At 37.8% G+C, this 15312-nt stretch overlaps 1 protein-coding gene across 6 annotated transcripts in view; it reads right to left on the reverse strand.

Annotated features, from left to right (window-relative positions):
- The window catches only part of TTC37 (tetratricopeptide repeat domain 37), a 47914-nt gene that overhangs the window by 19241 nt on the left and 13361 nt on the right, over nt 1–15312 (reverse strand). For all 6 annotated transcript variants that reach the window (XM_017807234.1, XM_017807232.1, XM_017807229.1 and 3 more), the window contains exons 12-28: nt 13936–14069; nt 13213–13299; nt 13020–13123; nt 12778–12904; nt 11436–11615; nt 10893–11017; nt 10171–10424; nt 7168–7270; nt 6172–6360; nt 5117–5261; nt 4877–4955; nt 4700–4761; nt 4534–4590; nt 3356–3424; nt 2379–2453; nt 1625–1766; nt 282–375 (exon numbers count right to left, since the gene is read on the reverse strand). In XM_017807234.1, coding sequence (XP_017662723.1) covers nt 282–375; nt 1625–1766; nt 2379–2453; nt 3356–3424; nt 4534–4590; nt 4700–4761; nt 4877–4955; nt 5117–5261; nt 6172–6360; nt 7168–7270; nt 10171–10424; nt 10893–11017; nt 11436–11615; nt 12778–12904; nt 13020–13123; nt 13213–13299; nt 13936–14069 — 2026 coding nt within the window. The remainder of the gene's footprint in view (nt 1–281; nt 376–1624; nt 1767–2378; nt 2454–3355; nt 3425–4533; nt 4591–4699; nt 4762–4876; nt 4956–5116; nt 5262–6171; nt 6361–7167; nt 7271–10170; nt 10425–10892; nt 11018–11435; nt 11616–12777; nt 12905–13019; nt 13124–13212; nt 13300–13935; nt 14070–15312) is intronic.

Genomic DNA, 15312 nt, shown 5'->3' on the forward strand with positions numbered 1-15312 from the left:
TCCCAAGATTTTACTTAAATCCCACACAGTGAATTAGTTAAATGTCCTGGTAAGACACATAAGCCTTGGAACATCTTTACTTTTCCAGTTCTGTGTTCTGCATTTCCAAATTTGGTATAAGAACATCCCCACACCTCCCCCTACTTAGCTGACATGTACTGCTGAACTGACAAAGTAAGGTTTGTTTATTTAAGGAAGAGAAAAACCCTTAAGTTTTTCAGCTGGTGCATGGAAAAGAGGTCAATGAGCTTCTATAAGCTTTCCAAGGGTGTACAGTTTACCTCTCATAGGCATACGCTGCCTGCTGTTTCAGATGTAGATACTCATTCAAATAACCAAGCATTGTGAAAGCAGATGCATCGTCTGGATTTCTTTCTAGAAAATCAGAATTGACAACAGGAGAACAAGATCAGAAAGAACTGAAAAAGCATTACAAAAAGCTTGCTACCTTGAAGCTACAGTGTACGCATATGTACAAAACCCTTTGTCAAGTGCTTCTGTCAGTTGCTCACTGGAATAATTTTGACAAGCTGCAGGCAAATACAGAAGGGATAGAAGACCCACAACATGACATCAGGTTAGCTCAAAAATGTTTAAAATATGACACAGAATTAATGCACTCAAAATATTTTAAGTTTCTCAGCACACACATTTTTTTCCCTAATGAAATAGGAAAGTATTCATCTCGTATTGACCCTAATAAAATACTAATAGAATCCTATTGTTTATTTTTAATATTACACCTCTGGAACCATTCTGTGCAAAGTGCTCTAGGATGACTCTGCTCTTGAGCAGGGAGGTTGGGCCAGATGACCAACTCTGGTTTCTTCTAACCTTAGCAATTAATCACAGAATTACAAAATGGGTAAGGCACAGACTTCTGAGCTGTCATCTCATCTCAGATTTGTCACTTTTCTTCCCAGACTAGGAAGGAAGCCCCTCCAGCAGTCCACTTACAAACAGCGACGGCACAAAGAAATATAGTCTCACATTTATCTCATTTAGAGGGCTTGCACCTTATTTTTTAGCTCTCAAAAGTCAGCAACAGATTGCTCAAATGATTTATTTACAGTAATAATTGCAGATTAATGAAAATCCACATTTGCTATGCCTACTTTCAAGGCCAGACATATGCAAGCCTACTCCAATGGGTCGGCTGGCTTGGAACCATGTGCAAAACCATGGTCTGTCACCTACTGAAGGTTAACACAATCATATGCTTGAGGCTATGGAGTTACGCAGCACCCAAGAAGAGTCTTCAGCCAAGCATCATGGCACAGAGGCAGAGGACTTAGCATCTATCTGCACCTATGCATACAGACACATGCAAAGGGAGTCTGAGAGCGAACGCCTTATGACAAGCATGACAAGGCCCTGGTCCCTATTTTCATTGGTCTTTGAAACAAAATCTACTCAAATGAGTAGGCAAACAGAACTCACATCTGCTTCATTTTTGTGTGATAATAAAAGTCAACGGTCTGCTTACCCTGTTTTGATTACAGCTCAAAAGCCTCTCCCCAGCTCAGGCAGACCTCTCTTGTCCAGATACTACTATAGGTTTATCTGTTCATTCTGAATGCATCTGTTAGGCGTGACAGGTTAGAAGGGTATTTAAACTACCTACCTGTATATTTGCTCAATACCACCTGGGCTGCTGGAATTGCATTCATTTGTACAATGTTGTACAGATATAGTTCAGAGTTTCTGTTGGCTTTGTTCTGCAGTGTTGAACATACCCAGTGGGCATAGCCTTTTGCTCCCTCAGCCTCAAGAAACAAACAAACAACCCCCAAAAGAGGAGTCATTAAACCTGCTCAAGATACAGCAAAATAATTAGACATTATAATAATAATTTTGTGTTTTAGAACAGAGTTTTGGCCAAAAATCTGCATCAGTGTTAAGCAGAATTAAAAAGCAAACTGAATTACTCCACAAACACTTTTAACTTGCCCTTTGGGCAAAGTAAATTCTTAAATTTTCATACAATTTGCTACATCACTGTAGGGATGACAACAAAAAAAGCTTTAAGGGAGTAAGTCCTCTACTTTCTTGGAACTCAAGGTCCTTGTTCTCTCCTGAAAGACTTATAATTTATGCCTTTGATCTATGTCCAAGTCTGAACACGAAGAATGTTTTCTCATTACTTACGGAACTAATTTCTTGGACCCTTGGGACTAAGACATTTAATACAATAACTGCCTGCTATACAGTGCCAGTGTAAACCAGGAACAACAAAATGAAAATAACCCAATCTCATTTGAAACATGACTGTAACAGTTTCACTATTTAAGAGATACATATTTTAAAAAAAATTAAATCTCCTAAGTGGAGAGATTGGATATACAAAAACTTCAGAACAATACAACTGTTATACTCACATGCATATTGAGTTCAGTTGTGTGCCTGAAGAGATCCATAGTGTCATAGCTGCCTACCGTCTCTGCAATAAGAGCCTATAGAGAAGAAGGAGCTGTGGTCAGGTACTTTAAAATCGCGACATTGACAGAAAACTCATGTTATGTCAGGCATATCTTAAACATTCAACATGAAGACACTTTCTTTTCCTCATACTCTCCAAGGAAGATTTTAGAAATAAAATGAACAAAATTAAAAGGAGCACAAGCAGTTTCTACCATATCAGTAATTCAAAGTCTTCTGCTGCTACTCTACATTCTTCAATACAAAGACTTGTGTGTGTTAGAACAACTTATAACAAAATTTGACAGGAGCTGAATTTTCAACATGTGATGGTGAGAGTTCTCTTCTAGAATCCAGCTTCAATTAGATGATTATTAGCATTATGAAGTGCACCTATAGTGATCATAAGAGTATGAGTCACAAGTACCTCAACTATTCACAGATGGCCTAAATACCAGTAGGGGTACATCAGCTCTCAATGGTAGGGGAGGAAGGGACTTCCCAAAAACCGAGAAGTGCTTTGTCCAAGGTACATTAGAGGCTTACTTGTTTTAACAGTGGTGTTAGAAAGGAGGGGCTGAGAAGAGTTAGGTGGTTCCACATAATGAACTAGTGGTACAGCTGAAGCTGAAATAACTATCACCTTATGAAGACAGCGCTTTGTTGACAGTTGTCAATAAAAAGCCTCAGAGCACAGACAGTGATTGCTCTGTTGGTAGTTTCTTACTGAACTCACAGCATCAGCCATTATGCCAATGTATCTTATGAGTGTAGCTTCCATTGTATCACCACTATGGAAATAAACGTCCTATCCATCTTCAAGGAAGTATAAGTTCCATTTTTAGGAACATGAATAAGTGCCAATTATTAGAAGGAAGCTCAAGTCTACTCTTTGACAACTGGTTTTGGTGCACAGTTTTATGATTTTTCATCATACCTGTCCAATCCAACACAGCAAGTAAGAAGGCTCCAGAGATTGGGCTACCTTGAAGGCTTCATGAGCTTGCTGTAAAACAAAGATAACAGTGCTATTGAACTGCCTGGTATGGTAACAGGGTACTTCTGAGTACACACGAGTATTAACATTATCAGATATTAGAAGAGATTTAATGGATCAAATTAGGTCACCACTAAAACATTGACTGTGCCACACAGAACAATGCATTGCCCAGAGAAATAAACAGGTTTACTCTTAAATAAAATTTAAAAAAATATTCAAAACTTTACAACATGAAAGTTACCCTCTCTTCCAAATATACTTCCTTCTCATAACACCAAAAGAGTTCAGAAGCTAAATTAAGCCTTGGAACAAGTAATATTTAAAAATATGACTCTGGGAGGATCCAGTTTTGAAAATTTGCTTTTCTGTAACACAAGCAGTTAAACACATGCATTTTCAAAAGCATAAAACTGATTATCACAGACAAGTCATCTCCCTATTGACTGCATATGCTTAAGAGTTCCTCAATTTGGCACAAGGTGAAGGAAGTGTTAGCATTAGTAGTCTAAGCAGCAAGCAGCCTGTAGTATCAAGTTACTTTTATTAAAAAAAATTCTGACCATCAGATTTACAATTAAATAAGATTTCTTTAATTCTAACCAGCAAATAGGACAGGATGTTCTTTAGCTGCATAAGAGCTCCAGGCTTCACTTAGGATGTACTGTAATTTTCCTCCAGAGAAACTATGTAAGGTTAGAGTGTCACAGTAAATCACACATCTGCTGATGAACAGAAAGTAGCTACTTATGGGAACTCAAACACTGAAAGTTCAGCCTGTGACAACTAAAAGTTCTTTGTCAAACCTGGCATGCTCCAGTTTGACTAATCACTTCTCAGTCCTTCCAATAAGTTTTCATTCCATCCAGTTGCTTGCACAGCAACCTCGTCAATGCAGCAGAAGTTCACACTTAACCTTACTCCCTCCAGAAGAAATATGTAATTCATTTGTGTTCCTGAAGTCAAGTGTGGGTACCAGTTTAATTTCTTTTGAAGGAAGTATGTTTCTTGAATTTGAAAGGGACTTTATTCTCAGTTTCCCCACACTCCCATCTGCAGATACACCCTTAGAAAAAAATGGAAAGGTAAATAATATTTGAGGATGGGAAATAGATTACCTCAATGTTTCCAGTTGCCAGATACAAAACCCCCAAGTTGGTCCAGGCAACAATATTCTAGATAGAACAAAAAAAGTTAAAATCACTATGCAAAAATAACACTTGCACCAGGGGAGAAGTTTTAAATGCCCACTTGAAACAGATGGAAGCTGCCTACAGCACTTACAATTTGCTCAGCTTGAACAGATTTGATGAAGGAATGTTGAGCAAGAGCATAATTCCCAATAGCTGGGGGGAGAAAGAAAAAAGGAGAGCTAGATTTAACGGAATTTCAAAACACGGAATTTCAAGTTGCCTTCCAATTTAGGTTAATACAGAGCTAGGCCTTTTGCTGAAGACTTACCACTACAAGAAGCAACTACACCAAGTGCATTCCAAAAAAGATGATTTTTGCTGTCAAGTCTTACAGCTTTTTTGAGACACTGGAAGAAATTCAAATGTGGATTATAATCATTAGGAGAGCAAAAACTAAGTCTTTATGCACTTACTTATTCAGAGATGTACGTTTTATTGTGGACAGAGAGAGTATGAAGAGAAGCATGAACATCAATTTAAAGAATGTACCAGGAAAAACAGGCAATACCTGCAAAGACTTCTCTAGCAGTTCACTGATCTCATTCATGTCAGTGCCCATTGCTGTGAGGTGCTCTGCTTGTCGATAATAATTTATTCCAAGATCACACCATATGCTAGGCAAAGGCATCAATTTTAAAGCTCTGCCATAACACCTACAGAAACATGAATCACAGAATCAATTATTCCAAGTCGCTACATAAAGAGCAGAAAGCCAAAAGAACATTCAAAAGAGTGCTTAAAAATCTAAACCAGCAAAACAAAATCAGACAAGTATGGGAAGCAAAAATCAACTAATACATTATCATCACAGAATCTATCCTGGTCTAAAGGCAGTCTGTAGTCCCCACCACTTGTGAAGCCACAGGTGTGGTTATGTAGGTGTGCATTAAATCAAAGCTCTGTCTGTTACATTATGCATGCTTTTACTTAAAACAACCTCAGTCATTTTTACAGTTTATCAGACTTCCCCCAGGAACTATCTGACTTTACAGATAGTGTTTGAGATTCACTAAGCAGCTACATTTCTTCATCTTACACATCCAGCTCCAAAAAGCTCAGAGGGAGTCACAGAAGAGGCTGCAGAAATACTACAAATATTTTCTAGATCATGAACTTCGAAACAAGGAATTTCCTCTTCCAGTGTACTCTAAACCTCTAAATTTATGACATTTTTATAAGAATGAAGTACAAACAGAAAGCTAAAAGTATTATCTTGGACTTCAGTTGTCCTGGGAGAATTAGTTAGCAAATACTGCAATCACTCCATTTAAAGAGGCATGATTTGTGGAATAGCAGGGAGGATATAGTCATGCTCTGGAGACAGAAACAAGGAGAAAAGCAGGTGCTAGATGAAGTGCTGATAGCCACTGTGGCAACAGAAGAAACATACTCTGAAATGAGTAGTGTAACTTGGAAGAAACACAAGAATCTATTTACCCACTGTGCAGGTGTCAACAGATCAGCATGTTTTTCATTTTCCAGAAATTAGGTACTCTAGAATATTTGAGACTCCATAGAGTCTCAAGCTGCCTAGGAGCTCTTGATAATAAAAAAAAGTATTACCTTCCTCCCAGTATGAGCAGCTCATTTTTCTTCAGCACCTGTTTGTCTGCGTTTTTACCCATTTTTCCCCAAAGAAGGGATCCTAGTACTTGAACATGCACTTTGCTTGGTGAAATAACATGCACGCTAGTACAGGTATCTCCAAGAAGTTTCCAGAGGCAAGATATATCAGGACGGTGCTTTATTGCCCTGTAATTAATTAAACAGAAAACCCACCCAACACTCATTCAGGCACTTCAATATCCTTTTCTGAAGAGAAGTTCGCCACTTTGAAGAGTGGCAAAATCTCAAATGCAATTCATCAATGAGCTGTTTTATTTTTTTTAATTCAGTTTCTTCCTATTCAAGCTATAGGTCTAAAAGGTCAAAATCAAAAAAGAAATAAAAAAAAAAGAGAAACTGCAAAATGCCAATATATTCCAACATCGTTGGGACTAAAATTCTAAAAAGTAGCCATTATCTATCAACATGTCAGCTGACTACACACTCCCTTGCATTTTAGAGAACTACCATGTCATATTACGAGACACGACTCATCTGCAGAAACCTGATGGACCTTCTTTTCCAACAGTAGTTATTTCAAGACTTAAATTAGGACACTAAAGCATTTTATATGAAATGTAAAACAAAAAGATTGAGGGAAGGAAGGAATATTTTCCTCTTATACACTATTTTTGGTAGGAATCCCCTTCTTCCAGTCCTAAATATCAGGACTGCTGAAAAGAACTGTGTGTCATTTCACACTTTTGTTATAATCAAATGATTCTGTATCTTTAAACAGAAAAAACCAAAACTCTATAATAGCCATTCATTTAAGCAGCCTACATTTAGAAATTATTCAAACCATTTTCAATAAGCATATGCTCACTTCTAGATTAGAAGCCCTGGTCCATTTGATTCAGTTTAACTGAAAATCCTCAAACACTTAACTTTTATTCTTCTGCCTGTCATGCACAATCCCATCAAAAATTAAATAAGTGAGTATTTAGTACTAACCTTGTAAAATATTCAAGAGCCTGCTCTATGTAATCCACAGCCTTCCTATCCAAATAGTTATCAAGGGCTGATCTTGCCAGCATGAGATAGCATTCACCAAGTCCTGAAAATAAAAGAAAATATCCTCTATGAAAAGAGATATGCTTTTATGATAGGCTTAAAAATAAGGTGGGGAGGAAGGGTGGAAGCCTGCTCAGTGTTCTGCTTTATAAAAAGATTTATGCCCTGCACTGATTATAAATTTATCACAAAATCAAAAGATCCACAATGCTCACAACAGAGATTTTGCTTTTAATCTATCTTGTCAAGTGTGAACTGCAGAATAATTTGCATATTAAAATAAACATAATTAATTATAAGAACCATAGCATTTAAGCTTTGGGTTTGTCCTCAAATAGTAAGTAAACCCTTCATGAGCAATCTGCTCTGTGTTGGCAAGTCTTTGACAAATACAACAACTTGCAGTTTACACATGTCAAAAATCATTCCTGAAACACAAAAGAAGAAAAAAGAATGTCACAGTAGGCAAAAGGGAAAGTCTTTTTTTCAGGAATACTTGAAGCCAACATTATTTAATCCTATTTATGTATGAATTTACTTCATATGGTGCACTGGGTCTGGCTTTGGCTGCTGATGAGCAGTGTTTGGAACAGCACCAAGGCGGTCTCTCTGCCATCCCCCACTTCAGTAGTAGGCTGGGGGTGATCAAAATCTTGAGAGCAGACACACTCAGGACATCTGACTCATGCTGACCAAAGGGATATTCCATATCGTATCACATCTGTTCAGCAATAAAAGCTAAGAGAAAGGTGGAAGAGGTAGGGGGGCATTTGTTATTACATTTGTTTTCTAGAGCAACACTAGGCAGACTGAAGTCCTCCTTCACGAGAAGTGGTAGGATTTTGCCTACTGATGGGAAATAAAGAATAAATTTTGTTTTTCTCTGCTTCCACATATGGTCTTTGCTTTTGCTTTATTAAACTACATTTATCTTGCCCCACGATTTTTTTCCATCTTATTTTCTCCTCTGCTCACATCCTGCTGAGAAGGGGAGTGACAGAACAGCTTGGTGGGCAGCTGGTGTCCAGACAAGGTGTAGAGAACTATCAAAAAAATAGAGAACTGCTAAAAACCAATTTGTTTTACCATCACCTAAGCTCCACCATAAAGACTTGCAGCCAGACAATGGTTGCAAAAACAAGCTGTTCAGTTAACCACCACCTGCAGACTCTGTGCACAAACAAGGTATATCACACACATGTCATGTAGATATCAGTGCTTTAACCTACAGACTCTAAGTGCACCCCATGAATGTCGCGTGAACACCAATCCCTACGTGCAGTAAACGTGTTATTGCTACTGACTCTGTGGCGGACATACCATTGCTGTAAGTCTATACATGGCAAACGTGCCATTGCTATAGCCTACCATAAAGCATGCTGCCCAGCCTGTATATAAGCAAGTACCTGACATGCCTGGACAGAGATCTCCCCCACTGAAGGACAGAAGAGGAATGGATCTACAGAATGCCATTGGATCCATGGTGGTGACTGTACCTTGCTTTCTGTAATTACCTTTTGCTTTTTCCTACTTTCATATTTCCTCCCTTCTCTCCTTTTTAATAGGGAATAAAAGTGAATTATAGTTTTGGTTACAAACATTTGGCCTCGTTTGTGTCTTCATCTTGCTTCGGCTATATCTGAACTTTTCTCCTCTCCGCACTTGTGGATTGAGAGACAAGATTTGCCTCTCTGCACTCTGAAGATTGGAAACCAAGGTCAACCCACCACAAATGGAAATAAATCCCACTGTTAAAAAGGAACTGCATCTCATGGCACAATTTCTAGCATTTTGGAACCAGTAACTGCTTGGTTTATATCTTGCTGGCACCAGCAGTGATTCTGTTGGGCAGTAAATCACTGGATATGAGTACCATTCACTCTCTTACACTGACAGTTCTGAAGCCATTTTCCTCATGCCATTGTACTCTGTACCTATACATGTCACTTTAGTCTGGAAAAATCCAATCAATGAAGTTATACAGGAGGAAGTAGAGGCGTCAACCAGACCAACTCTTTCAACCAAAAGCCTACTGTTAATAATAACCCAACACTTCTGACTTAAGTCTTACAAGAATCAGTTTAGATTCACCCAAAAATCAATAGGCCTTGCATACAATGAAGGAATACTTGAAGATTCATACCAGTATCAAGGAGCAAAAAACATCTTTTTCAGAGAGGGACATAGGGTGAGAATGACTGAAGACTAAGTGGCAGGGAAAATGCAAACAGAACAATTATTCATTGTTTATTGTTATTTTGATAATTGTTTTGTTATTTGTTAATTTGTTACTAAAATTTTACATAATCCCCGTATTATATAATTTTAGAATCACAGTTCCATCACCAGGAAGAAGTTCCAGTTGACCCATTTCTCTCTGCTTCTAGCTATGTATATTGAAGATTTCTACTCTTGCCACCTCTAACACTTGTGAGATCTCTTGGGATTTACTGCTATTTTTCGGTACTTGCAGAAGCTCAGAGTGTTCTGGATCACTAGCCTAACACAAGAATTGAGGAATGCATGATCAGGAGCAGCAAAAAAGTAGTATATGCCCTCCTCTTTGAAATAGCAGTCTGATTCCATTGCCCATTGAGTCAATGTTTTACTGGTTAGGTGAAACTGCAGCACTGTTAGCTGTCTTCCTCTATCTGCAATTCTTCCACCCACTTGGCCTGGTAGGCCAAGGATTAATTACCTTTCATACTTACCTGAAAGAGAAATAATCACTCCCACTCGTCATGATTTAAGAGTTCTTCAGATATTTGAAGGCTACTACAAACTAGCTTTCATGCAGGGGATCACATTGCTCTACATACCCAATATATAACCCTATCCTTCCATGCAGGAAAACCTCAATACCCCAGGAACCCTTCAAAAGACTGAAGCACTACAGTGTGTAGAGGGAGAAAGAGTTAATACTTTCAAATTCAGACACATTACCTTTCAGTGCAGGCACATAGTTTTCTGTCTTCTTTAAAATTTGTTGATAGGTAGCTATAGCATTTTCATATTTGCCTAGAATCTGCTCAAGTGCTGCAGCTCTGTAAGTGCTGTACATGAGCCCTGGGTTCAGCTCACTTGCTCTCCTGAAGGATTTCAGAGCTGTTGAGTAGCTACCTCTGTTCAAATAAGCCTCCCCTAGAGACTCCCAGCAGTTGGAATCCTTTGGATCAGCTCTGAGAGCTGCCTGCAAACTGAAGATATGAAGATATAAATTTATTTAAATAAAAGGTGATACAATTTAACATAAAATATTTCCTTGCATTACATACTCTCAGAACACTAATTCTGCATTATACACTCTCAGGACACAAATGCACAATTATACAGAACTTTTAAACACAGCATAGTATCACTTTCATCTTCAGAGGACATTACACAAGTTTGGGCTTTGTACCTAACCGTGGCTCATTATTCAGTGCTATACCAGGCTCGTCTATGCCTGTCACCAGGCTTTTGGTACAGAACACTGCTATGATAACAGGACTACATTCTAAGAATTCTGGAACAGAAGACAGACACAGCTCGCTCAGACTCATTTCCCATTGTTTAGTACAAGCAATCCTATAATCAGCTAACTTATTTTCAAAACTTGCTATGATCAAAGACCGTTTCATTGGGATTTATAGAAAAGGACTTAAACCAATCACCAGTTCTCTTACTCAGCTACTGCTTGTGACGGCTGACCACTTCTCAGGTAATAAAGTCCACGATGAAGCCAGGCCCATTTTGCTGTACCAGGGCTTGCTTTTTCAGTTACCTCATTCAGGATTGACAGAGCAGTATCCTAACAAAGCACCAAAAATGTCAAGTTAGTAAACAATATATGTTTTTTAAATGCTCTGATGACTTTGTATGCTTTTCCTGAAAGCAGCAAGGTGGAGGATGGAAAAAAGAAGTGACACAATTTAAATACGGAAAATGCCCTAGCTTTCTTTTCATGTTTCCTGCTGAAAAAATTCCTCATCTACATCATTCATGTGATGACTCCAATGGTTCTCCTACCCTTCTCCCCAGATAAATTTAGTTCAAAATTGGAGCATAAAATTGAAGCAGGTCCACCTACGAAAGCTAATAAGCAATGACAGAATATCTGTTTTCAGATCTTAGTGTCAAATACAAAGGAAACCTGAAGTGATTCCTCAAAGAGAAGGACTAATAGAAAAACAAAACAGCAGTAATCTGAAATTCTGAATTCACAATACCATGTCTCTAAGTTCCACACTTAAGTCTACAGCTGCTGTTCCAGATTCTTCATCCATTTCGTCCAGTTCAAAAGCCTTTTTATAGCAACCACGAGCTCGACTTTTATCTCCAGCAATGTCTCTGTAGTAGTTACCTAAATAAAAAAAGGCACTTCCCAAGTAGCTGTCCAATTTTGCAGCCTGTAAGGAAATATGAACACAACATAAGACAGCATTTTGAAAGATTATAGTGATAGACAGGTCCAGTGATAACTACTTGTTTAATCTCTGCTTATCAACTTTTTTAAGCCCTTTCTATGACATACTGAGTTCTCAAACTTTATTTTAGATTCACCCAGATTACGTGAGTTTTAAGTATCTGCAAAATATGCTACAAGCCTCATGACACAAAGCATTTTGTACACGAAGTACTAACAAACTATTTGTGCTAGTTAACATCCCATAATTTTCATATTCTACTGTTTCAACCATTATGCTCATATTCTTGCTATATTACATCCCAATTAACTCCAGCCTTTTCTAAAGTTAAAGTTCCCTCTTAGATGCACTTGGCTGATTTGTTTATACTTAAGAACCCACAGCCTCCAAGCAGCAGTAAACACCTTTGTCAATAATAATAAAGAACAGATAAAATATTTTAAAACCAAAAGTACTATCCACTTCAATTATGCTCACTAGTACACTCTGCTGTAACTGAAGTGCAAACAGTAGGCAATGACTTTAGTTGTTAATACCTATCATGAAGTTATATGGTTTATAATGCTTTTTTTGTATACTCCCATGTTATCAATACAGATGTCAGGCTAAATCTTTCGGATTCACATTAAAATCTATGTTCAGAGAAAAAGCCACAATCACTAAAAAGCAAAAGATCAGGAAAAGCATATAAATTGTGTGGGTTTACAGACTTAAATCCATGGACCGACAGTGAATCTCTAACACCATTCTCAACTTTTTTTTTCCTTCCTCACTTTTCTTCCAGTTTGAATATTGCCCTCCCCGTTTCTAAATGTCTTCAAAGATCTATGCCAGTCACCAAGAGGCCTCAACATTCCAACTGTCGAGGAATGAAGATTGTGGAAATCACCACTATGTTTGGCTAATTCAAAGGCCTCAAGAAGTAGGTGAAAAGAAGAAAACAAAAGCAGGGAGATTCCAGGTAGCTGCACAGCTCCCTACAGTGCCTTTTTGCACAGCTGAAATTGGTTTACAGGCTCTGGAGGCTTATATATTGTAACAAGCAGAATATTCAAGTCTGTCACTCCATTCAGCATATTTTCCATATTTGGTTTCTGATATAGAAAAACACTAATTCTACATGAACAGTTAAAGCAGTCTTTACCTTCAAGAACTGAGTGAGTGCTTTTCCTTTGTCTTTTTTTGTCTCATCACTCATGAACCAATATGTGAGCCCCAAGTACTGATGATACTCTGCAGTTTCTGCCTTTCTTTCAATAGCATTCAGAAAACTAAATGAAAGGAACACAGGCCAGATCAGACAAATTCTGAAAAGCTGCAAAACTCTATATTCTACTCCCCCATAACATTTCCATGTTAGAGGACAGAAAAAAAAAAAAAGTCTACCTTCTTTCTGCTTGTTCATAGTTCTTTTGGGAATAATGGATGTAACCATCTAGAGCATGGGACTCAGCCAGATCAGGGTGGGACAACAGAAGCTCTTGTGAAATCTGAAAAAGGATGTAATTGTTTCCTAGTTATTTCCTCCATGAAACCCAGAACTGCACTTAGCTTATAGGAATAACAATAAAGCACTAACCTTAGAAGCCTCATCCATTAAACCTTTGTTTAGATAAGCCTGGCCCCTTACAGCTGAAATCACTGGATCACTGCTTGCATCTACAATCTAAAAAATCAAGTAATAAACACCATCAATTTATTCTCTCCCCACACTAAGAAATCAAAGGTGTGAAAAGCAGGCAGATTGCATGAAGATAATGAAAAGAAAACATTTGCATGCTTTCTCTATTACACCAGAAAAGACTTAGACAGAATAATTCTGACAAAGAACAAGTATAAGATATTAGAGAGCAAGGACAAAGGTACAGAAGCACGAAGAACAACAAAAAACAATGAAAGTGTGAGACAAAAAACAAGGGGAAGCAACCATGCTATCTTAAAGTATCTTCATGACTAATGACAAGTGAACAAAGGACATACGAAGCAGGATTAAAACAATAATTCAAATTAAGGCGAACAGCAGCCACAGAACTTGCATGAGCCCAGCAGCAGTGAGCAAGAACAGACAATGTCAAAAGCAACAACTTCTAAAATTAGAATTGTGAGTGAAAAAGAACCTAAAAAAACCCTAAAAAAGCAGAGATGAAAGAAATGTTTGAATTACACTATAGCTGGTAGGAACGGTCTAAATCACAAGAATGTAGAAAGGAGGCAGGGATAGAAATACACAGCTTGAGTACAGAAAGATGAGAGCACTTTTTAAAATTTAAAAAAACTACAGCATTTTAGTCCATGAAAATACCTGCTCAAGTGCTTTAATGGCTTCTTCTGCAGCATCAGCATCAGCTATTTTAATCAAAGTCTCTGCTTTCAACTGAAGGACAAGATTCTTCCACCGAAGATTAGGACCCTCAGGAATTTCAAGAGCCTCAAGAGCTGTTGACAAGAAGAACCTTTCATCAAGTAAAGCTAGGAAAAAACAAAACTACAAAGAGCAGCGCTGTTCTAAATATATTTAAAATCTTGTTCATTCCAATTTTTCAGCCTAATAAAGCACCATTTGAACTGCTCTCCCCCATATTTAAAAAATTGTCCTGTAAAATTTCAATTCATTCAAGTTTAAAAACTAAATCAATTTTAGGGAGGTCCTCTCAGACACATGGACACTGATTGCTTTCTAGCTGCTGGCCATATAAATGGAATGCTACCTTCTGTCCCATTTGAGTTCTGAAGAAACAATGACCTTTCAACAGACAAGTCGTTTTACACTTCAGTATTTAAAGAAAATAATATTACTGAAACCAGGGATTTACCTCTGTGCTTTGTACCTTTCTACACAGTACTGCTTACTTTTCCGGTGCACAGTATAATCTCACTTCAGAGAATGAAGGTAACTTTGTTGAGCTTCAGGATTCTCCAAAAGCAAGAAGTTCCTGCATAATTCAACTAATTGTTTTTATTTTCATGTATAATGAACTTTTGTCTGACATGATACAGTCAGTAAGACAGGCCAAGCAAAAAGCAATGCTTCCCCAGAATTCTCTCCAACTTTCCACAGATTCTTTGGACTCAAGGAAAATGTCTGCATCAACTGCATGTTAGCAAAGAGCAATACCTTAACTTACCCTTTGCATTGAGAAACAAAACTTTGTTCGTTCTGAGCCTGCCATTTTAGTTGCATTTGTTAGTAACAAGACCTCACAGAAGAAAACAAAACACTTTTTTTATATTCCATATCACTTGCACCTTCACAGATTTCACATTTTTCTCTTCTCCAGGCTGGAAAAGGACTTGAAAGTCTATTTACTTCTCATATGCTGCATTTTTCATATATTTGATCATCCTTATTTACTAGTCTATTAACTTCTACTATTATTTTCTTTTCGAGATGGGATGGATGGGTATCAAAACTGCACACAGATTGCACCATGCTGCCAATCTGTTTCACTAACCATTTCTTTCCCTGAAATTGCTAATATTTGACTTGCCTGTAAAGCATAGAAGATGAAAGAAGCAGTCCTATTTTTTCATACAGAATGAGGACCCTTCTGCACTCTACTTCAACAAGACTGTAGGATACCTTTGTGGGAACACTTCTTCCCACAGCTCTATGCTTCTGCATTTAAGACTATAGAATTTTATTAATTTTTCTAACACTTAGTTACACGCTCAGGTAATC

The sequence above is a fragment of the Lepidothrix coronata genome, unplaced genomic scaffold (genome assembly GCF_001604755.1).
Source record: "Lepidothrix coronata isolate B3197 unplaced genomic scaffold, Lepidothrix_coronata-1.0 Scaffold18, whole genome shotgun sequence".
NCBI classification, from domain to species: Eukaryota; Metazoa; Chordata; class Aves; order Passeriformes; family Pipridae; genus Lepidothrix; species Lepidothrix coronata.